The sequence below is a fragment of the Echeneis naucrates genome, chromosome 15, assembly GCF_900963305.1.
Source record: "Echeneis naucrates chromosome 15, fEcheNa1.1, whole genome shotgun sequence".
Lineage (NCBI taxonomy): Eukaryota > Metazoa > Chordata > Actinopteri > Carangiformes > Echeneidae > Echeneis > Echeneis naucrates.
Genome location: NC_042525.1, coordinates 9,060,482 through 9,082,952, shown reverse-complemented (window position 1 = coordinate 9,082,952; position 22,471 = coordinate 9,060,482). Strand labels below are relative to the sequence as shown.

The 22,471-nt window shown below is 40.0% G+C and overlaps 2 protein-coding genes across 3 annotated transcripts; both read right to left on the bottom strand.

The window, feature by feature from the left end:
- Positions 1 to 81: 81 nt before the first annotated feature.
- On the bottom strand, positions 82 to 17,056 carry LOC115055156 (transmembrane protein 150A). 2 transcript variants are annotated; one of them, XM_029520675.1, is made up of 8 exons: positions 16,586 to 17,056; positions 15,765 to 16,002; positions 12,050 to 12,097; positions 11,317 to 11,403; positions 10,365 to 10,432; positions 7,788 to 7,915; positions 4,089 to 4,266; positions 82 to 3,593 (listed from the first exon to the last, which is right to left on the bottom strand). In XM_029520675.1, the coding sequence occupies exons 2-8, from the start codon at positions 15,827 to 15,829 to the stop codon at positions 3,340 to 3,342; spliced, it is 828 nt and encodes a 275-aa protein (XP_029376535.1). In that variant the 5' UTR covers positions 15,830 to 16,002; positions 16,586 to 17,056; the 3' UTR covers positions 82 to 3,339. The 2 variants fall into 2 exon arrangements, with proteins under 2 accessions (XP_029376535.1, XP_029376536.1); XM_029520676.1 differs by having other exon boundaries at positions 15,765 to 15,999.
- Positions 17,057 to 17,260: 204 nt separating this feature from the next.
- ftr14l (finTRIM family, member 14-like) lies at positions 17,261 to 20,949 on the bottom strand. The gene is made up of 7 exons (XM_029520674.1): positions 20,328 to 20,949; positions 20,099 to 20,194; positions 19,721 to 19,954; positions 19,469 to 19,628; positions 19,216 to 19,362; positions 18,518 to 18,654; positions 17,261 to 18,221 (listed from the first exon to the last, which is right to left on the bottom strand). Exons 1-7 carry the CDS (start codon positions 20,730 to 20,732, stop codon positions 17,838 to 17,840), a joined length of 1,563 nt encoding a protein of 520 aa, XP_029376534.1. The 5' UTR covers positions 20,733 to 20,949; the 3' UTR covers positions 17,261 to 17,837.
- Between the last annotated feature and the right edge of the window lie 1,522 nt (positions 20,950 to 22,471).

Here is a 22,471-nt window from a genome sequence, read left to right as displayed (position 1 = left end):
AAGAATGAAACAAGATCAAAAAAATGTGTACTCTTTTCAGACTTTTTTTGGATGCAACATGACTGAAGAACAAAATTCAAATAGCTTCTTTTATTTTTATTTTTTCAAACATTAAGGCATATATATATACAATCATATGACTTCTCATCAAAATAGAATTTACAACCTAAACCTCTTTGGTTTATTATTATAAAATTATACATAAGGCACAAAGGGAGTATTTTGCATTTAAACAGGAAATTGGGAATGGAGCAACAGATTTTCATGAGGTTTACAGATGCTAGTTAGTTTGCCAGAATGCTCTCACTAATCATCTACTGACTGTATTAACTTGCTGTTTTTGTCTCGCAGATATTTAACCACATTTCCGTGAGCAGCATAAGCATTCTCACAAGCTAACGATGCAGGAATGTTTATTTTTAAGCTTTATGGAGTCTTGATTAACAAAAGTAATCTCTTATATCAAGGTTAACCATCAGTACTGCAACCGTGAAATAGCAGTTGCACCGAAACTACACAAGAAAATATACATGAAAAATTCTCATGAACATAAAAGGGACTCAGTTGTAACAAAGACAACAGAAGGCTGAAGAAAACAGCTCATCCTGCTTTGAATCAATCAATGCAGCTGGTGTCATAACATTTTCCTGAGTGCAAAGATCAGACAGATCAGTAAACGAGGAAAAATGGCAGAAATGAAATGCAGAAGAGGCCAAGCAGGCCACGCAAAAGTAAAGTTGTAAATTGTGGTTTGCAGAGTTTAACAGAAACATACATAGATACCTAACATGCATAAACTATAATGAAAACACATTAATAAATGAGTAATGAAAAAATATTTCTTGCTAAAGCAGCATGAGCAGCACCATCATTTGGTTCAACAACTGAACTGTCATTCATTAGCATAAGAATGCATATTGTGAAACAACTGTATGGTCACATGGTCAGGATTTACCTCAAGGTGGCGCCAGGTGGAGCGACATGAAGAGCACTGCTGAACTAAAGCCAAAACCACATGTGCTCCTCATTATTTGTCCCGAGTTCTTAGTAAATGAAATGACTAAATTTATTCTCTTCTGTTGATGCAAAAATGTTAAATTTTTCAAGTAAGAGCAAAACCTCCTGTGAGCTAAGCCACATCAGAGCATCAGCTCTGATTGCAACACAAACTCACATGCAATGAGATGTTTGACCAGCAGAGTGAAGCAGCTGATCAGTGGTGCAGCAGCGGGTGCTGGTTCAACCTTCCAACTCATTCCACACAGCAGTCTGCAACAGCTTTTCCAGTTCAGTCTCATAGAGCGTGATCATACATTCAGTCTAAGAGCAAGCTACTACCTTTCAGTCCTGCTTTAACAGATTGTGGAACTGCGTGTGAAAACCTTTGAGTCCTTTCACTCAAAATACTGGCACTAACAAAATCTCTGCCCAACATGTAGCCTGTTGTGGCATGAAACAGTGATATCCCCTTTCTTGTCAAGGCCAAAAAACAAGACTGTGACTGCTGTAAACCACCTGTATTCTCTGACTTTTCACCAGAAAGTAAAAATCACACTGACTGTTGAACATTAAAAATATTAACAGTAACCCTGTTACAGAAGAGCACACCATTTCAGGGAAAGAGGAAGTCAGAGATACCAAACTATAAGGCCACACAGCAGAGAAACATCAGAAATATGAAGTCAGTTGTCAGCTCAATGAGTTAGTAGTGCCAGACATCTGCTTTCCTGGCACTCACAAGTGTTCATGCAACCTTCTCTCCCTGCTCCTCCGCAAACTCGCAATGCATGTCCACATCTCATCGCTTTCTTTCATCGCTATCACAGCAAAACTGAGGGGAATGACAAGTTAGGGCCATCTGTGTTTTAGCACTGATGCCATTGGCAAACGGAGACTTGGCACTTACTGCTGCACACTAACACAGGCGGGACACGTCCTCTCAGCTATGTCTTATCTTACAAATCATTCCTTCCCACATCCTTTGTGCCACCACTCTTGCCAAACATGCTGTGGAGAACACTGAGATCCCAAAAAAAAGAAAAGAAAAAGCAAGAAGGTAAAGCAACCACCAGCGCCTCCTTGCTGAGGAATAATGAGATGCAGACTTCTGACGGTCGAACCTGGAAACACGTGTGATGCATCGTCATGAAACTCAATAAACACAGTGCTCTGGGTTGAATTAGCGCAGTACATATTTGGCCTCTGGACACTGTGCCATCTCTCTCTCATATTTATGACTCCACAGAAGGAAAGCCGAATTAAATACTGTTTGAAGTTTCAGGCTTATACTGGGTATTGATGCTAAAGTTGAAGGTTTGCATTTGTGAGGCACCAAATCGGTCAGATGTTCTGTGTTCAGTGAAAATAATGATGGCCTGTCATCCAAAACATCCAGACACATGACATCAATGTTTTCTGGATGTAAGTGCCATTGATTCTTTAAAATGTACCTAGAACACATAAGTTGCGTTGACGGTTCTTATTTTAAAGCTGTGTTAAATGATTTTTGACCTCAAAATAAACTGACCAAAGTTATCTTTAACTTACAGATCCAGCAGACACAGAGCAACATTATCATTCTTGGAGTTGATTATTCACTTTCCTTTTGGCCTCAGTTAACCAGCTTCTGGTATCTTGCCAAATAGCCGATCTACCCCAGTTTAAAAAAAAACAAAAACGGGTAGAATCCTTGTAGGATGTTAATTTTCAGCGGTATTACAGTTGTAAGATTTGTTTATATCAAAATTATTGCTTTATGCAGGGTTGATTGCAAAATATCAGTTCTATCTCAAGTACTGACAGAACAATTTACTCTTCTCACTCTCTGAATTTATTGCATGCATCGTTCTCTTGAGAGAAAAAAAAAAGTCTGACACTAAAACACCCATACTCCATCTTCTCTTTCCAGCTGTCCCACTACTGCAATACTATAATCCAGGCCGTCCAGCAGCCTCCACTGCTTCCCAATGAAAGCATCATGGCAGTCACCTGATGTGGAAATCATCCAAGGCCACTTGTTGAGACAGATTACGGGATCGGGGGGAGACACAGGACAGGACTGTGTTGCAAGAGTATGTAGTTTCACACCTTGTGCAATGTGCAAAATGCAAACAAGTTCTTTAGAGAAACGAAGCTCAATGCAAGATGAGCGCTCCGCTGTGGCAGCAGATCTATGCCCCTGGGACTGAAACAGTGGTATCCACTCTGCCAATGGCTGCTGATGCACTGGCCTGGATCATTTAAAAGTTTTAGAGGAGTGTGGCTGAAAATGAATAGTTAAATTCATTCCACAACAGGAATGAACAAGCCCACCGTGTGGCATTAGGATGTTCCGACGGGCTACAGTATGGACATGTTTTCAGGTTGGTGTGGATGTGGCTGTGAGTGCATTCCTAGTGCATCCACCTTGTGATCCCTCCCAGCGTGTCCTGGGCTCCCTCCACTGGCCAGCACCACCATGGTGTCTCCTGACATGCTGGCGAACTCAAAGGCAAATGTCCCATAAAACAGCATGATGATGACGCAGAACACCCATTCAAAGATGGCTGATGCGTGTTGCAGGACAAAGCTCTCCTGGCAGAAAAACACACCACCTGTGAACATGGTTAAGGACAGTAAAACAGCACTGAATCCCTGAGCAGCAGTTTGGGCCGGTCAAGTTTCCACACTGTCAGTGGTCCAACTGACCTCAGGACGAACTCTCTGGCTGCTGTAAAATTATCAATCCAGTTATTGTAACACTTAATAAGAAACTGAGCATTTTGAAAAGAAGTCGATTGTGCACATATTTTCATGGTGTATTGATGGGTGACACCGCTTTTTGTGCTTTTAGTTCAATTTGATACATTATGTTGATTACTTAGACATTAGATTAATACAAATGTGTTCATCTAAACCTTCCCGAAAAAAATTTTGAGAAGATGCTCTTTATGGATCTTTAAATCAAGCTGGAAGAATGTTCCATAAACACTAAAGATTTGACAGTTAATACTGCTGTGATATAATCTAGAGGCTGGCAGCATTACACTCTACTTTGATGCATTTGACAGCCTCAAAGGCTGCCATCTGTCAGACAGCGTTCAGGATACTGAGCACCAAGGCTACAAAGGCCAGCAGGGTCATGCAGAGCCGGAGGTGGGCCACGTTGTACTCCCCCTGAGTCTTGGCCAGGCGATAAGTCAGCGCAGACTGCAGGCACACAAACAGCATACTAGTGGGAAAGGCGATGCCCGCTCCGACATAGTGGAGAACTTTGGCATTATCCACCTGTCATACAGGAAAGAAAACAAGAGGAGAAGGTGAGTGAGAAGGAGCGATTGCAAAAAAGAGAGCGACCATACAGCAGTCTAGCAGCTGATATGAAAAGAAAAACACCACATGGGTAAGATCAGAAAGGGTGGCAACATCAGACAGCTTCTACATGAAGCTGTTGACTCCACATACGCATTGTTGTGTAACACATTGTCCTGAGCCTCTTAGACTTTTTCTTGAAAAGTGCTATTATAAGTGAAAAGCAGAGAGTGATATGTAGGAAATGACAGCAGCAAGCACACAACAGAACGCCTCCTTTTCCTTGCTGGTCACAAGAGCGGTAAGAAACAATGCACAAAGGAGCTGCTCAGGAGCATGTGACTACAGCTCCCAACGCAGGATACACACACACACAGCTCAAATGTACTGATCAAAACAGATAAAACTCGAGGGTGCAGAAACAATGTTCCTCAGCGCTGCATAATTCTTAGGGATCATAAGGGCAACAGCCTAGAAGTTATTTCGTTTTGGCTTCTAAGCCATTCGTCCATTGACCCAGCTAATACATTTTGAACATTCTTGTGTAGTAGGCTAATCCTTGAAGTGACAAAGTACGAGTTCCAGACAGTTCATTATGAAAAGTTTACAGAGCAATATGAGATCTGCGTCTGATACCCCTGGATCTGTGAGTGAAGCTACGAGAGAGCACAGCTACTTGTTTTTATTTACAGCGGTGATTCCCTCACTAGGTCTCCTGCAGCTCCACTATCCCCAATATTCTTAAAGTTATTAATTTAATGTTAAGGAATGCTTTTACACTGACAGCTATATCAGACAGAGTTTCATAACTTGTTTTATTTAGGTATTTTTGTATTCTGTTCATATCCCACTGCTAAGTACCAACTGTCCCACTGGTGAATAACTAAGTCATTGATTGATTAAGTAAAACTGGAATAAGCTTTTTACAGTTGATTTGCTCTTGTGGAAGAAAAATAAATCTTATTCCTCTTACTTTAAATCCTATTAAGTCTTAACTTATAAGGGTTAAAATACTAACAATACATTTATTGCAGCAGATCTTCAAAAACTATTTTTGTTCAAATTTAAGATGTTTCCAAGGATCTAAAAAGTACGGAACAAAAAAATCCAGTTGTCCTTTTGTTTAATTGCTAAAGGTCTCAGGCATGATCTCCTGCAGTAAAGGTCCTCATGTAAAATGCAGTCTGATGACTAAGCAAAGCCAGCCTGATAAATCAGTTCCTGAAGGCTGACACTGATGGCAGCTCCCTGCATACATGAATAGTAATGGTGTTCGCAGTGTGACACTGGAGTCAGCAGAGCTCACACTGCCAAGAGAAGAAAGCTGGTCACAAATGTCAACTTGTGTGCAGTTTGGATGTGTGTATTCCGTGTTTGAATACATCTGTGGTGACGATGGTGGTTCATATGATGATGATGGAGGAAGTTAAATGTCTGCGCAGGGAAAAGGAGAGTGTGGATGTGCATGTGGCAACAAGCCCAACTGACATTCACTCGCAATTCACTTTCTGGAAAAGAAACATAACTTGAGGTGAACTGTTTAAAACACACCACAGCGAACCAGGCACATGGCTGTGACTGCAACTGACTGTACAATTAATAACTGTCTATAACTAAAGGTATCAAAAACACCATGATATGTAAATAAAGTGGTCTTGCACATAGAGCCTGAATACATTTAATTAGATATATGCATGAGTTAAGCCTGTATTCAGCTACCACCAAACAATGTATTTTTTGGGCATTTGGTCTGACATATTTCATCTTTCACGTATACTCCACATAAATTATATTAGAAATATCAAAGGAACATTTTAGTATTTTGAAGAAAACCACAGAGGCATAAGAATAATTTAACCAGTGAACTTTGCAGGTGCTAAAAGGCAGACTTTATTACTTTCAAGCAGATGCAGTCTAGTGATTTCCTTTTTTCTCCTTTTCTTTTTATGCTAGGCTAACCTAACTGCCCATTGGCTGCAGGTTTGTGGCTGAGTATAGAAATGCCTTTCTGAAGGTGTGCTCAGTTATTGGGTCTGGAAATTTTTTTGTTTATTTGTTGTTTGAGCTTTTCTGACCCTCTGCCTTCTAGCTGCAGTATTGGGCCTAGCTCTGACACACCTACAGACCTCTGTGTGGCAACGATCCTTTTTTATGTACTGTTCTCACCATCTGACAGTAATAGCCCCAGTGACCACACCACAGCTGTGCTGCCAAAGTCTTATGTAACATGCAGCTACAAACTGAAGCAGTGGGCTGAGCATCCATGTAGTGTTTTTGATGCTTTCCCTCTTTGATCTGTCTGGTTCCTTGCATGTTTGTCTGCAAATGCTGTGCCCCAATGTTCGTGTATCATTTTGCAGCAGGATATTTATTATGTAATATGGTTTTCATAGTTTATTCACTATCAATGACATCTCTATTTCCATCCCAATGGAATGTGCCCGGTTGTAAGAGATGTGAGTCTGTGAGCAGCAGGGTCCAGGCCTGTGATTGGTTATAGATGGGGCCTCTGCTACACACACCCTGTCTGCCCTGGTCTGCTCCATGCATGGCCAGACTTGATGACTCACTTCCCCCTGGCTCTTACCATAAAATACCTCCTCGATCTGCAGAGCAGAGGCCCAGAGGAGGGACAGTAAATAGGTGAAGACGACATTCCTGTACTGCGCTCCTCGTGACTGTGCCACATGGATCATTCAGTTATCATCTAACTATGCATATTTTCCCCGGAGACTACATGGTAAATTGTTTATGATAAGATCGCAAAACAAAGAATGGATGAAAGGCGAAATATTTATAGTCACTCCTAAATAACAAAGCCATCTTAAACCAGTGAATCTTAAAGCTAATGTTATATTTTCAGGCTCCATGTGCCATCATCAGATGGTGAATGCAGGGCTCAGGTCAGAGCATCAACTGCACATCGACTCTGAGGTGACTAGAAAGCTATCCATGTCAACACAAGAGCCTAACTAAGGTCTTAACTAATTAAGAAAAAAAAGAGTATTCAAGATGACCGTTTATAAAGCAGCCAACTGTACTCTCCATTAAAGCATCAAATTCAGGCAGAGGCACCAAAAGACTGAAACTATGGAGGGGTACAGAAAATAAAAAAAAAATAAATAAAAATCAATCAAAAGACTAAGGGTGATTCATTAATGCTACTCATAACTCATTTCCACACACACAGTCTGGTCTAGGCGTCCAGCCAGTGGTCCAAATATTTAAAACTTGAAGAAAGAACAAATATCTAAAGGCAGGAATTCGGGTTGGGTCTCTTCATTCTAAGTCTTAACACTTCACTGTCTGACAGAACAGTGGGGTTTCGGCTGATGAGCAGTTAAAACCTAAAACTACTAAACCCAAACTGATGTAGGAAACCATTTCAATTCCTGTTACTGCTTTCTTAGACTTTTTTTTCATAATTGAGTGTGAATTTGTTTTTTTTGCGCTTCACATCTGATTATTTCACTGGGTGATAAACTGGGTCACCATACCTGGAAGTTGCCCACCATGATGAGTCCAGCAGCACAGATCCAGCCTGTGGAGAGACTCGCCGTGTTGAGAACACAGTTTTGGTGCTTCTCAATGACATGGGCATAACGGAGCAGCACAATCACCATAACTACAGAAAGAGAGACAAACAAGGAGATACAGAATCTAAAATCACTGTGCTGGTAGAGTGAAATACACTGAACGGTCCAGATAGTGCTTGAAAAGCCTGTTATTTCACAGTCCCTGTGTTTAGTTGAATCTAAACACTCCTAGATCCCATTTAGCCACAAACTGGAAGATTTCCTTGGAAGGTGATTGAAAATTACAGTAAGTCAAATTGCTCCGCCTAACGATTGGGTATATGGGAGGGAAATGGCGGGAAAATGGAAAGAAAACAGGAGTGGGGGTTGGTTGTAGTCTTGCATAAGAATAAAAGGGGAAGAGAAACGGAATACAGTACATGAAACAGATGACTGCTGATGTGCTAATGGACTGTGACTGGGGCATTGTTGTTGCACTCAAGAGGTGACCCCCGCTTGGTTACTCTTTGTTAGGTTCTCCCGGCTGGTGCTTGTCAAAGGTTGAGTGGGCTTGGTGAACGCGGGACTGAGGGGTTGAGCGGAAAAGAGGAGCCTGACAGAATAACAAGGCCAATGTGGCCTTCGTGTGTTGACCAGAAACTATTATGAGGGAACTGAATTTGTGTGGTGGAAATTATTGGGTAACAGGTCTTTATCCACATATGCTAAATTTCAGTTCATTAACTGTTTAAAGTCTTAACTCTTACTATAAGAAAAGGCATCCTGGCTTGATCCTCAAGGGATAAGTAGTATATTGGAAGGGTGAATGGATTTTGGACTACAGGTTAACTATTTTGTTTATGTAATACAAAAATAAAGCGCTAAAATACTTAAGATAATTACAATGAATACTTCAAACCTAAATTTAATGTGAAGTATGATTTATTATATAAATAAATATCTATTTGTATGTTAAGTTAAAGAGAAGCATACAGATTAACATTGCTAAAACAAATGCTATGTATACAGGATGGGTGGTTGAATCTAACGTGAGTCATATGAAGTATAACATTGTTGTTCTTCAGGTCCTTAAGCCCAACCTACAGTGTGTGTTTTCGATTGTGTGTGCTGCCCTCTCTTCCTTCGCCACTAAAATCTTGGCAAAGTGCTTATTGCAACAATCACGGAAAAATAAACAGCGTCTCCAGGCTAGTAGACAATCTTGTCTTTTTGGAAATGGAAAACATACTGTGGTACTGAAGGAAGAAAGTGGGCTGCAGTTTAATTAGATCAGAGTATCTCTGTCCCTGCTGCACACTGGCAGGCTGTGGATCTTTCCAACAGTGTTTCTGCAAAATGACGTTTCCATCATAAAAAATGAGCATGTTCCAACATGCTGGGATTTACCTAAGATGACGAAAACCTTGGCTTGAAAGTTCTAGACAAAGATTTTCCCCATTACTCTCCAGGAGAAAATCCACGTTTCAACATTTATCTTTTAATGTTGTACACTGTACAAGCCAATCTGTGTGGGCTTTTTTCTGGCATATTTTTTTGGACATTCATGTCACGCTGAGCTCACTGGATCTTTCACCGTATGGGTTACATGTTTGATGAGTAAGCAGCATCGCTGACCTACAGCTGGCCTCAAAAGGTCAGGACAAGCTGCTGTCTGACAGTTAAACAATAGGAGTAAGTTTACATGAAGACAGTGTGCTTGTGTCCCAGCTTTGAGTGCTTTCCAAAAAGCTGCCCTCTCAGAATTTTACTCCTTTTCTGTTAACTAAGGAGTGGAAGAAGAGCTCTGCCTCAAAAACTGACAAACATTGGTCCAAATACACAATTTTTATGCTACTACTGAAGTCACATGGCATTAAAATGCCTGCTGTCATAAGCACATACTTGCTTTTGCTTTCATAGACATGACTGAACAGCTCATGTACACTCACACAAGTACATATTCCCACAAAAGTCACCTCGTCCACACCACACCTCACAGTTAAATAAACCCTGCTGTCCCCACATGGGGATATATTTCAACCCAAACACTCAGCCGAATTCTCTCCCACAGGAGGTATGCAGAGGAAGAATACATGTATTGTCTTTGAAACTTTGTGTGTACACTGGCAAAAAAAAAGTTGGGAACTGGGATAAAAATGAGGAGAATATTTCCGAGGCAGTAAACAGTTCACCGAGTCCACGTTATCCCAGATATGAGTGAACCCCTGCACCTACTCTAGCAGGCATGATCTACAAAGTAAAGCATAAATCAATAGGCTAAGAAGCTAATCACCAATGTATTTTTTTTTTTTTTTTTTTACAATAGCCTGTTGTACAACTACATGCCAGATCAACTTAACCTACTTTTGTTGAGCCCTAATATCTTGCTTTACCACTGGTATTAACATATATCTTACACTACTGTATTGGTCGGTGATGAAAGAATACAATATGGCAGGGCAGCTTTTTCTAAGAGGAACTATTCAGTGAAAATGATTGTGAGAGCAAAGTTGTGAAACATTGCTTGTGTATTAAATGTGTGAGCGTCTGATGCCTTACCCATGAATGAGCCTGTGCTACAGATAAGGCTGAAGAAGCAACTCTCAGGGGGGAGAGTCCCACATTTACTGCAAGAGAGAGCACATAGAAATAAATTAGAGAAATCATGTAGAATACCCTACTGAAACGTCACAGCTACACTTGCTCTAATTCACCTCCCACATTTGCAACTATGAAATATAGCATGTGGTTATAAATGCAGCGAGGGGTAGGACCACACTTCTTTCAGCCTTTTTTTTATTTTTTTTCACCTACTATATACTGGGCCTCTTCTAGGAATGAGTAACAATTGTAGGAAGAAAAGGCTACCTACAAATATTTTCTCAGCTGTCTGCACACACGCACACATACATGCACACACATAAATATATATATTATATATTACTCTGCAACATTTAGACATGTCTAACATGGCTAAGTTTCTATCTGTAGGTGAACATATAGTTCTAATAGTTAAGTTAAATGTCTTCTGCATTTAGACAAACATGTGTGCAGTGATTTATTTACTTTTCTTTCCTCCACATTTCTTATGCAGACCACAGTATTTACTCTACAACTCGACTTTGATGTGGACCAAAAAGCTAAACAAGACGGCGGGAGTGTCTTTCCTCCCAACTGAGCCAACTCCTCTGTGTGTGTGTGTGTGTGTGTGTGTTAGTGTTTACAAGGTCAAAAGTAGACCCACGCTTCTGCTTTAAGCTGCCACGGTGGCAGCAGGATATTTCAGCACCAAGTTATTTTCAGAATGCACACACAGTCACGTGTGTGCATTCCGTTCAGGAAAACTGTCTCCTTGAAACTGCCTTACTTTTTACAATGTGCCAACAGGCGACACATAAAACAATGGGGCAGTGTTCCTGTTTTTTTGTAACCAGCAGTCAGAAAATACAAAGAGACAGAGGGACAGACAGAGGAGAGGAAGGGAGAGGTTAAGGGTGGGACTCTCACTGACCTGATGAGAGGTACATTGTCTAGCGTGCAGCACAAGGTTGGCCCACTCTGCAAATAAAGCTCCTCTTCACATGATTGGTTGTACAACCTGGAACATCAACAATGCATGAACACACAAACACACATGAAAACAAGGAAGTGCAATGTCCAGTAGTAGCATGCAGAAAAACATGTGGAACAAAATGGCATTAATTTTTTTAAGTTGTGGAAATGTTATTAAAACTTAAACTTTTATAAAAAAAAATTACCACCAAAGCAAATGTACAGTACTCATATCTGGATAAATTATGAAATTTTGTGATACAGTTACTTTTTTGGTTTTTACATCCTTGTACAACAACAGTAATTGCAATTCTTTGAGTGTGATTGTATGGGAGCTTTCTTTTGTGTTTAGGAATTTTGAATCAAAGTAGCAGAGAACCACTGTGTCATCGCATAGTAGCTCTGCGGGTAGGGATTAACCAGAGCTTGTCCCAAACAAATCCGAGTTCATCTGATCACTGACAGAAAACAATGTTTAGATCTGTGTTCATTAAGTCTGATTCATTTTTTGGGGTGTAGGAGCTGAGGGAGAGGTGTGTCTGAGGTGACTAACATGCCAACAGATGTAATTGCTAGAGAAAGGTTTGGAAACTTGCTGACAATGACAGTAAGATTACAAGGCTTGATTTGTGTGCGGTGTATAAGGTTCAGCAGAGGTAATGATGAGGCATACAATATATTAAGCAACATACCAGTTATCAACAGGGCAGACATGCTGGTTGTACAGGGCCATGGCATACCTGAAAGAAAGGAACTACGATTAGCCAAAATAGAATAAAAGAATAACATCAACCCCAAATGTGCCAGTGTGAAAGCCTATTTAATGATGTGCCTTGCTGTCAAACTGTATTTTTGACATTTAGCAAATATTGTCATCCAGTGGGTCTAAGTTCAAAATACTAAACACTAAAATGTCCAATATTGTGAGTTATGAAGGAAAATGAAACCATCTCAGTATGAAGAATAAAGTCAAATGTGCTGAAGAAACTTTGGAATATAAATACATCAAACTGTGCCTTGTTAAAGCATAATTTTTAGGCTCTTTTTCCTTTATTCTAATGAAAGCAAGTGGCAGAGAAACCGACAGGAAGTGGTGAGCGAGAGGTCAATGACATGCAGCACCTGGTCATGAGCACTAACCGCTCGAACATCCGTGCTGCCAAATGGTGCTTCTTTAAATTGTAAAAATCAATCGAAACAATTACAGGTGGTTATTCTTTGTATCCTGTATTTCAGGATGAACATCTTGAAGGGGACATGGGCAGCTCAGGAAGGAAAATCAACGGTTGCTGTATATCCTTATTATTCATGCAGATACACAAACACCCACAGACTGATCAAAGCAATATTTTTAACTAGCAGATAATGAAGGAGGGCCAGACAAACAAAAAGAGACAGAGGGAGACAGACACAGAGACTATCTGTCCTCCTGAAAGCAGTTTTAGTTCAGGATGAGGTTAAGTATCAATTAATGTTTCCAGGACTGATAGCGTCATAGTCACAAAGCAGCCCTTGAAGAACAGAGATATATCATTAAGAAACGCGCACACACACACACACACACACACACACACACACACACACACACACACACACACACACACACACACACACACACACACACACACACACACACACACACACACACACACACACACACACACACACACACACACACACACACACTTAATAACAAGCAAGGGTATACATTTGTCATGAAAATGTTGCATCAAGATTAACTGGAAGTAAAAAGCACTTTATTCATGACAAAGAAAGTGGAAAATATTAGATGCTTGCCATTAAGCAATGCTTATTTTTTAAAATTCACCTATTAGGTAGACTACATACACTAAGAGAGACCCAACACAAGTCTTCCAATCAAAAGGACAAATTAAACAGCAACGTGTGTGACTGCCAGTCTCTCCATTTAACTTTGATAGCAGACAAGGCAAAAGAAATGCTTACTGTTAGAAAAAGCAGTATGGTGTCTATTTGTGAATCATGTTCACAAAAACAAGTTTTCTTCATCTGTTCTACATCAGAATAACATACGTCAGATATTGACCAAATGCTGTAGAGGAAGGCAGCACTTGGCTGGTGATTGGATGGCATTAGGTTTTGTGAATCACCATGTAAAAGTCATATAAGCTAGACATGTTGTCTGCAAATGGCCCTTCTCCTGCATAATTTACTGGGGAAACACACCGGCATGAGTGGAATATGGACGTCAGGTACAAGCTTGCCAGAGCTCCACCTCTGAGTCAGTTAACTACATTACACTGACACCAACACGATGAAAACAAATGCAGTGAGTTACCAAGGGACATCATTAGGAAAAATGTAGGAAAAGCAACTACAGCCAACTGAAGTCTTTACAGTTTACAAGCTAAAGTGTATTTTCACATATTTGGTCAATTTCCAGAGCTATAATAACAACACTGCAACACTGGGAGGGAAGTCTTTTGAGCTGTCCATGAATCTACACTAGTGCATTCTGTGCTTGGAGGAGGCTAAGTAATAATAGGTTTGTTTACATAATTAGACCTCTATCACAGCTCAGCAGTGGTTGTAAACTGTAATTGTATGCCTCTGGGCAATGTATAGGTGGAACAGACCACGTTTTTCTTATTTAGGATTCGACAAAGAACATTTAAGAAGCCTTCCATGGAAAAAAACTGGTATAGACAGTGAAAATTCTCAAAAGCCGAGGAAAAATAACATAGGAAGCCACAGGAAAGGGTGTGATGCATAGGCTTTAAGTGTATTTTGCCAGTATATTCTAAGCTTCTTTGTCTGGTTGCAAAATGCTACAATTATTTACAATCTAAACAGCAAGAAGTGCTGCTCACATCTAGAATGGAGCCACACTGAAACTCAAACACATTCCTTAACTTATAGAAGATCAGCTAAATAATCCGAGCCAAGACTCTTGGGTGGGCATAAGTCTGTGCCTTCCTCTGGATCCACCCAGACCTTTTGCACTCTGGGTATGGCCACCAGATGCTGAGTGAAAATTCTGCTTACAGTCTTGAATAACCCCCTTCCACTGTTTACCTTACTCCCATGCAGTTATCCACAGTGAATGAGAATTGCGCAACATATCACATCCTCTGACATTCCACCAGTCCAGAAAAAGACTGCTCTTAGTAACAAGGGACCCTTGTCAAGGTAACAGGAAGTAAAGGGATTTAAAGGGACACAAAGTCAGCAGCATTTCGCATCTTTACTCAGAAATGCATGCCAAAACAACAAAGAAATGTGAAATGCTGGCACTGATTTAACCTTCATGTTTTTGAACATTCGCGCTACTCTAAATTAAAACCTCAAAACTGATAGGACTGAGGAGGAGGCATGTTCACAAACAGTAAGCGGTGTATGAGGTGGGGTGTCAGTTTTAGCATTTGATTAGACTGCTTTCTTCCCATGCAGTTTGTCACTAATGTAGCACATAGCCTAAATACAGGACGACGACAGCTTGGAACTGGGCCGTCTGTCTCTCTCCCCTTGGGGTTTACATTCTTCCTCCCAAAGTAATAACAGAGCAGAGAGGAGACCTGTCAGCTCTGACACAACTAGGAGGTGCTCACTCTTTTTTCTGCCATTCATCTGCTCAGATACTGTACTGCAGATAATTAGGCTACACTGCGAACCCGCATGTCTCGATTTTCAGAGAGGGGTGATAATCCCAGAACCTTCCTGGAGAGAATTAATCCACATGCAATTGCCATGGCTCCCAGGAATTCAGAGTAAATGTGCAATACTAGTTTCCTCAAAGAAAAGGCTGTGGTATCAAAAGTTTGTATGTGACAGTGTGTAATCTGTTTTCTCGTGATCATATCCTATAAATTTTTTGTTACATGCACTGAGCTACTGAATTTTTAAAAAGTAGCTCAGATATAAAAATTCTAATCTTATTACAGTTTTCTTATTTTGTATTCATAGCAAAGGACAATCTGAAAATAGATAAGAATGCAGAAAAAGGAATGTGAAACTTGTTTTTATGGTCTATTAAGCAGAAAACTGGTTTATATTGATTGCTATAGTGGGCCAAACTTGGCTTCTGTAAACTATAAGTGCATGATGTTAATGTGGAACATATGGAGATAAAAACTAAGAATCCTATATGAAATAAATTAGGTGGTCAGAAAGCATTTTCTCTTTGTGTGTGGTAGTATCTAAAATAAATAGCCAGTACATTTTGCGAAAAACAATGCAGGAAATGCTATATAAAATACAATTTTTCTGTGAATTTTGCCAAAATGTAACTGCATCCACAAAATCGAATTCATCACTCCATGCTACTGGGGCAGCAGAAAAATTAAAAAAAAATATTTTGGCCTCAGTTGGCTTCAAAAGGTAATTGGTTATGAGATTTTGAGCTTTTAAGCATAAAAGTTACACACTTACACGACCCATATCCCAGTGATGGTCAGAGCTGGGAGGCTAACAGGCAGTATCATCCAGAGAGACATCTTCCAGCACCTCCAACCGTCTCTTTCTTCTTTTTCCTCTTCGGCCAGCCGAGCGATATCTGCTCAAGTAGTACTAACATTTAACTGAGTGTGACTGACATCTGCATTGGCTCATGTTCTTGATAGAAGGTGGTAGATGGGACACCATCGCGCCAGGTGAGGCCTTTTGGCTGCTGGTGAGAGGAGATGGGAAGTGAGTAAGGTCAGGATCATCAGCCTACTCATCGAACAAGCAATCATCAGCGTAAGACTCTGTAGTACAAATGAATTGTAATTCCAGAGGAATGCAGCTTGTATGAAATGAATAATGCCCGTTGTAATTTGCCCTTGACCGCTTCGAAATAGCTTGTTTAGGAAAAATGTAGGAAAAGCAACTACAGCCAACTGAAGTCTTTACAGTTTACAAGCTAAAGCGTATTTTGGCCAAGTTTACTATCAAATATGCCAAAAAGAAGCTGAAACAGACTGTCGACATTTGGGTTCGGTTTGAAGCTCTTTATGGGCTTTATTAAAAAAAACTGCAATCTAACACAACATTGCTTCAGTACAGCTGTTCTGTTTGGCCTGGACTGATGAGCACATCTGAGTGTTTAAATCAATTGTTTTGAGACCCTTAACCCAAACATCAGCTAATTTAAGAAGCATGTTGGCAAACAGAGCAATCTCAGGTGTTATTCCTGACGGGTCAACATCCCTTCAGACGCTTACTGGCTTCTTTGCAGCATCACAGAGGAACACAACACGGCGGCTGCTCACCTTGTTTCTCCGTGTTCGCCTCCAGGTTTTGGGCTGTTTTAGGGGGAATGTGGAGGGCGCAGAGCGGACTCCGGCTCCTCCGGTGCCTCGGCGGACGGAGCGGGTCTGAGGTCTGTACGGACTCCTTCCCTCCGACGTCCCGGCGGTGCGTGCGGAGCCTCGCGCTCACGTGCAGTCAGTCTAGTTGTTTCGCCGCCACGAGACACTCCAGAGAGTCCAGCTGTTAGGCTCCGCCCACCCGCAGCACTATATAATGGTGGTCGGTTGCTACTGTGGAGTTTAATGATAACTTCGACTAATGCGGCAGAACTATTATTTACTGTAAGGGAGAGGAGGATAGCCACGTGGGCATTTTTGGCTCCGCTTCCGGTTTGGTCGGTACAAATAATCAACCCTCCTAATTAATAGTGGTCACGGTGCTTCACGGTGCTTCAGTTTTCATTCTCACTAACGACTGCACCTACACCGGAATCTGGGATCAGCTCTATTAAGAAAGAGCGTTTGAACACACCCACATTCACCCTCTCTCTGTATCTCCATGAGTGTCTGTATCTCCATGAGTGTGTGTGTGTGTGTCTGCTGCCCCCTGGGGTCTTGATGATGAAGACACAATATTGATAGTATTAAAACAGTATCTTTGATCCAGCGCTAAGATCCCCATGCTGAAACACCCTCTGTGGTCTCTCTTCCAGTTTTAATACATTTATCATTACAACCTTACATACAACCATATGGACATGAAACACATCTCGTGGTTATTACCCAATTAGAAAATGAAGTTTAATTTACGCATTTAAGGGAACCTCTCTGGCCCTACAGTGAGAACAATTAAGATTTATTTATTTGCCAAGAGAGTTAGCTCTTTTAGAAACATAAAAGGAGCATAAATATAACTGCACAGTAATCACGCCTTATTTTTTGGTGTAATTTTTCCAAATGGTTTGGTCCTCTTAAAATGCTAAAAGTGCACACCCAAATATATCAATGAGGAAAATATAATATGCTTAATATTTACATTATACAGAAAAAAACGTGACTAATAAAGACTTGTTAGAAAATTGCAACCAATGACCAACAGAACAAACACATGCCAATTTGGCTGAATGCTCATAGAATAGCTAAAGCATGAGGAAAAATTTACTTTTTGTGAAAAATGAAACTAACAAGGAATAATTCTGTTTTCAAATGTCAAAACCATATAGGAAATATTGTGGAAAAGGAAAGGGAAATTTGTTGCATTATAGAAGTTCTCCTACACCCTTATACTGGTACCAAAGCCCCACACACTGAATGCAGGGTACAGGGGCTCTGTAAATGTAGTCTGGACTCTGTGCAGAAGCTGCATGCCATCAGAAACATTGTAAAATGCCACTGTTCCTGCTGCATGATCCAGATAGATACCGATGCGAGATGACACTGGACCTGGAATGTCTTTGCTCTTATTATTGTGCACAAAGGAGTATTTGGAGTCTGAGCAGTACAGACTCCAGGACTTGTCATTCCAGCCCAAGCTGCATTCATTTCCATTCCCTTTACGTCGGATTCCCCTGTAGGTAACACCCACATCAATCTCTGTCCCCTTCCAGTCCACCTCCCAGTAACAACGTGTCCCACTCACTCTCTCAGTGCACAAAACCTGGGGATAAAATGAATGAAATGCATTAAAGAGTGCCTTTATTAGACAAGCGTTTACATGAGGAATTACTCAAATGTAAGACATAACAAAAAGCAATACAAACATCTGATTTGCATAGTTTTCAATCATTACAAGTAAATGTAAAGTAGAAAAAACAGACTTTAAAACTAAATGTAACACGATTACATAGTATAATATTCATTAATCAGAAAAACCTATTGCTGTCTGCTGTATTAAGAATCCATCATACTCCCATCTGGTGCGACACTTACAAGCAGACCAACTTAAATTCTCACCTGCTGCCAGTGCTCAAATCGATCGGGGTGATCAGGGTAGTTTTTTCGCTCATTCTTCATCGTAGCTGTTCGATTACCCTCAGAGAGATGAAGGTTTGGGTGGACACTGTTGACATCCAGAACCAACTGACGGTAGTCTAAAAAAATGCAAGACAATTAAATTATCAGCCCTTTTGGTGCTACTCTTTAGTCTTCATTTTCCAATTCAGTGTTTTTGTATTTTTTAGTATTTGTCTCTTTTGACATTAGATGAAACCTGCAGTCTTGCTGTTCAACAATTTTTCTTTACTTTCATTATGTTAAATGTAAATAGCCAAAAATAAATAATTGTGTGTTTAAAAATAACAAATTTATCTCACGAAAAGATTTGGCATGACACTCCCATGGAACACCTGTTTTGGTTTAAGCAATACTGAACAATAAGTTTGCTTTCGTACATTACGCCATACTTGTTCTGCAAGTTGCATACCTTCCATAAAACAAGTTTCAGTCCTTTGTCTACATAGTGTGGTCATCACAGTGTTGGGCACGGATTTTTTACTGTGCATGACACAGCGAAAAGCTCTTTGTAAATCTAAAACTAAACTCAATGATTGAAGAACAGTTATTGCTAAATACTAAATGTTGAAACACCAGGTTAAAAACCAGGCTTCCCTGAAAAAGATTTTTATTTTTTTTTATCTAACTGCATGACTTACATTTCATGAAGTCTTCTCTTGTCCGTGGTTCTTCTCTTGTCCGTGGTTCTTCTCTTGTCCGTGGTTCTTCTCTTGTCTTTGATTCTTCCCTCAAAACAGATTCTCTTTTCAATTTTGTCTCATCTTGTGTGATGTAGACCTCCTTCACTATGAGGAGACAGATTGAAAAAACACCCAATAAGCTTTACGAAAGCAATGATTGGCACAAAAACAACAACTTCAATGAAGTCCACAGAAGACAAAATCTGTCTACCTGCTCCTGAGATTTTGCTCATTTCTGTCTTGCTGACTTCATCCACTTGCAATTTCAGAGCAGCAATGGCTCTCTTGGTAGCATCAAAGGAGTAATGTGGGGCGACACTGATGTTGTTAAGGTCTTCGTATCCCGAGGGTCCTGACAGAGACTGCCAGCTCTGATAAAATAATAGAACATAAATTTTGAACAGGAGATACATCAAGTGAATTGCCTAAACTCTCAAAAGTCACATAGTTGAAGAAAGCGTACCTGGAGAAAGTGTATGTGATCATCAGTGTGTGAAAGTTTCTCCAGGTCCGTGTGTTTTTTCCTCAGCAAGGTGATCTCCTCCTCTAAGCGGTCAAGCAGCATCTCAGCCTGTGTCACAGTGGTCCTTTCGTGGGTGCGGATCATCTCCTTGACTTCATTGTACTTCCTCTCTATAGACAGAAGCAGCTCAGTGAAGATTCGCTCATTCTCCTCAAGGGCTGTTTGAGCAGAGTGCTGATGAGAGAGAGAAAGTTTTCTTTTTTTTAAGGATGGAAAAGGTTTTATTTCCCAAAGGTTGAATGACTTGTCTTTGTTGTAATATTGTGGGGTTTTTTTTTTTGCAATGTGGTAAGATTGAGACATTTTTATTTAACTTACTTTAACTGATTCCACAGCTTGTCTGAGATCCTGCCATTTTTTAATTCTCTGGTCAATCCTATGTTGAGATTTGTGCAACGTGACACCAAGTTGTTTCTGCAGAGAAAATGACATTAAAGTTGGCATAATTAGTTGACGAGGACAAGACAGAAGAATTCGTTTTGTGCGCCTGTAAGCCTTGTATTACGTTCAACAAACATACATATGACATGTCATTTTTATCACTCACTTGTTTCTCAGTCCTCTCAGTTCCAGCCGGGACAATGTCATGGTGTTTGTGCTCATCCATCATGCACAGAACACACACTGACGTCTCATCAGTGCGACAAAAAGCCTCCAACAGCTTGTCATGCTGCGCACAGAGCTTCTCTCTCATCTGACCAGTGGCTTTGACCAGTTTATGTTTCATTAGAGCAGGATATTCATAGTGAGACTGGAGATGAGTCTCACAGTAGGATGCCAAACACACCAAGCAGGACTTCTCAGCCTTCTGCTTCCTTGTTGTGCAAAAGTCACACAGTACTTCTCCATACTTAGTCTGGGCCTGGGCCCTGGACTGGCTACGACCATTAGAGCGACGAGATTTTTCCAAGCTGTTGTATCTGTCCAAATCCAGTGTGCTATGGTGAGACATACCAGAAGTTAAAAAAAAAATAAAATAAAATAAAAAAAAATCCGGGTGATATAAAAAAATATTCACACTCCTCAGGTAATTACTGAGCAGTAATTTCTTAACTTCTTAAAATGTATTCAGTTCTTCAGGTGGAGCAAGAACTCAACAAAAAGTGAGGAGGAAAATAGAGAAAATTAGTTCCAGAAGTTAACAGCGTCAGTGAAACTATGTGACTGGCGCTGCATGAGACAGAATGTAAGTTATGTGCTCTACTCTCATGGTAAAACCAGTATTCCTAGTTGGGTGTTTAATGATCAGGGAATGGGTGTTACTACAGATGGACTTACTGAAAACAAAGCGTGGCGGAGAGGCAAACACTGAAAAAGACAATGGACAGGAAAAATTGAAACTACCAAAATAAGAAGAAGCCCTTGATGTGCAACACTCTATAGACCAATCTTAAGGATGTGATAAAGTCACAAAGAGAAAATATGAAAACCTTATAAATCATTCTTATTTGACCAAAAAGGTAGCAAAGAAACTATCCATGCTATCTATGAAAACCAAAAAACATGAACGGCCTTGACAGCTTTTTCACCCGTACGCTGTTAACATGAGTTAAATTTTTTTTCTTGGTTCAATTGTTTGTTTTAAGATAATATTTGTGGTATGTCCTCTGTTCCATTTTCACATTTATGTATAGTATGTATTGCGCTATTGCCACAGCAATTATCAACAATACATACAGCATCATCTTGTGGGACTAATTCATTACTACACAAAATATATTAACCCTCTAAATATCCTCTATTCCTCATTCCTATTTATCAAGCATGGAATTCCCATATTGATTGCTAATTTCTACTAATTTAATACAAATGTAATGTTAAAATATTTGGTAGAGCTTCAGAAAAAGATCAACAAAAATGTTCTCACACTGCTGTCTAGATCAGTATGTGATCACTCACAATTGGACAAATATGCACATGGGGCTTATGCAGTTGGAAGATAATAAAATAGCTTAAATATGTATTTACAAATCGTACAATTTATCCTAAGTCCAAAAAGAAAGCATTTTGCTATCTACTTTTTTTATTTAGTCAGTCTGCAGTAGTTTTGTGATTCCACACATCAATTTTCAAGCACATAGTGAACTTCTTCCATGGCCTTTCACTTCAAGTTGATCATGTTTGTGTGGTGAATCTCCTAATAACCCTGTCTATATATATCTCAGTGTCATTACACTGTTTTCTTGGATGTTTTCCCAACAATAAGTTGGATCAGCGTTTGCCAGTAAAGTGACAATTTTCACATGTGAATGTGATAGACTACCTTAATTTGTCTCAAGCAAGCTCTTCTGTGGCTCAACTAATAAAACACACAAACAAAAATCTCAATGTCTTAGGAAATGGACAACAATAACAAAAGTAGGCAGCTGTAGAAGAAATACTTAGAACCTTTAGAAATGTAGAGTCCTAATACCACAGTGCTGCATTCCTGCATTAACATTTTAGTTAAAATATCAATTGTCCTCATATATGGAAAAAATAAAGCTGCCTTAATAAGGATTATTATTATTATTGGTAATATCCTGAAGTACTCAAGTACAATTTCAAGATACCAGCATTTCACTTGAAGATTTCTATTTAATGTTTCTTTAAACTTCTTCTCCACTACACTTAATTTACAGATTGAGTTATTTGTCGCCACCACCTTCACTGGTCATATTTTCAGTTTTGATACTAAGTGCATTTTTATGT

What these genes read in the sequence shown, in the direction of transcription:
- LOC115055156 (XM_029520675.1), bottom strand. Translation starts at nt 15,829, where the DNA reads ATGTCTCTCTGGATGATACTGCCTGTTAGCCTCCCAGCTCTGACCATC. An exon ending in GTCTGCCCTGTTGATAACTG is followed by an intron (nt 11,404 to 12,049) that starts GTATGTTGCTTA and finishes TTGATGTTCCAG; the next exon opens with GTTGTACAACCAATCATGTG. An exon ending in CTTTGTAGCCTTGGTGCTCA is followed by an intron (nt 3,594 to 4,088) that starts GTATCCTGAACG and finishes CCATGTTCACAG; the next exon opens with GTGGTGTGTTTTTCTGCCAG.
- ftr14l (XM_029520674.1), bottom strand. Translation starts at nt 20,732, where the DNA reads ATGTCTCACCATAGCACACTGGATTTGGACAGATACAACAGCTTGGAA. An exon ending in AAGCTGTGGAATCAGTTAAA is followed by an intron (nt 19,955 to 20,098) that starts GTAAGTTAAATA and finishes CTCTCTCATCAG; the next exon opens with CACTCTGCTCAAACAGCCCT. An exon ending in GATTTGAGCACTGGCAGCAG is followed by an intron (nt 18,222 to 18,517) that starts GTGAGAATTTAA and finishes TTTTATCCCCAG; the next exon opens with GTTTTGTGCACTGAGAGAGT.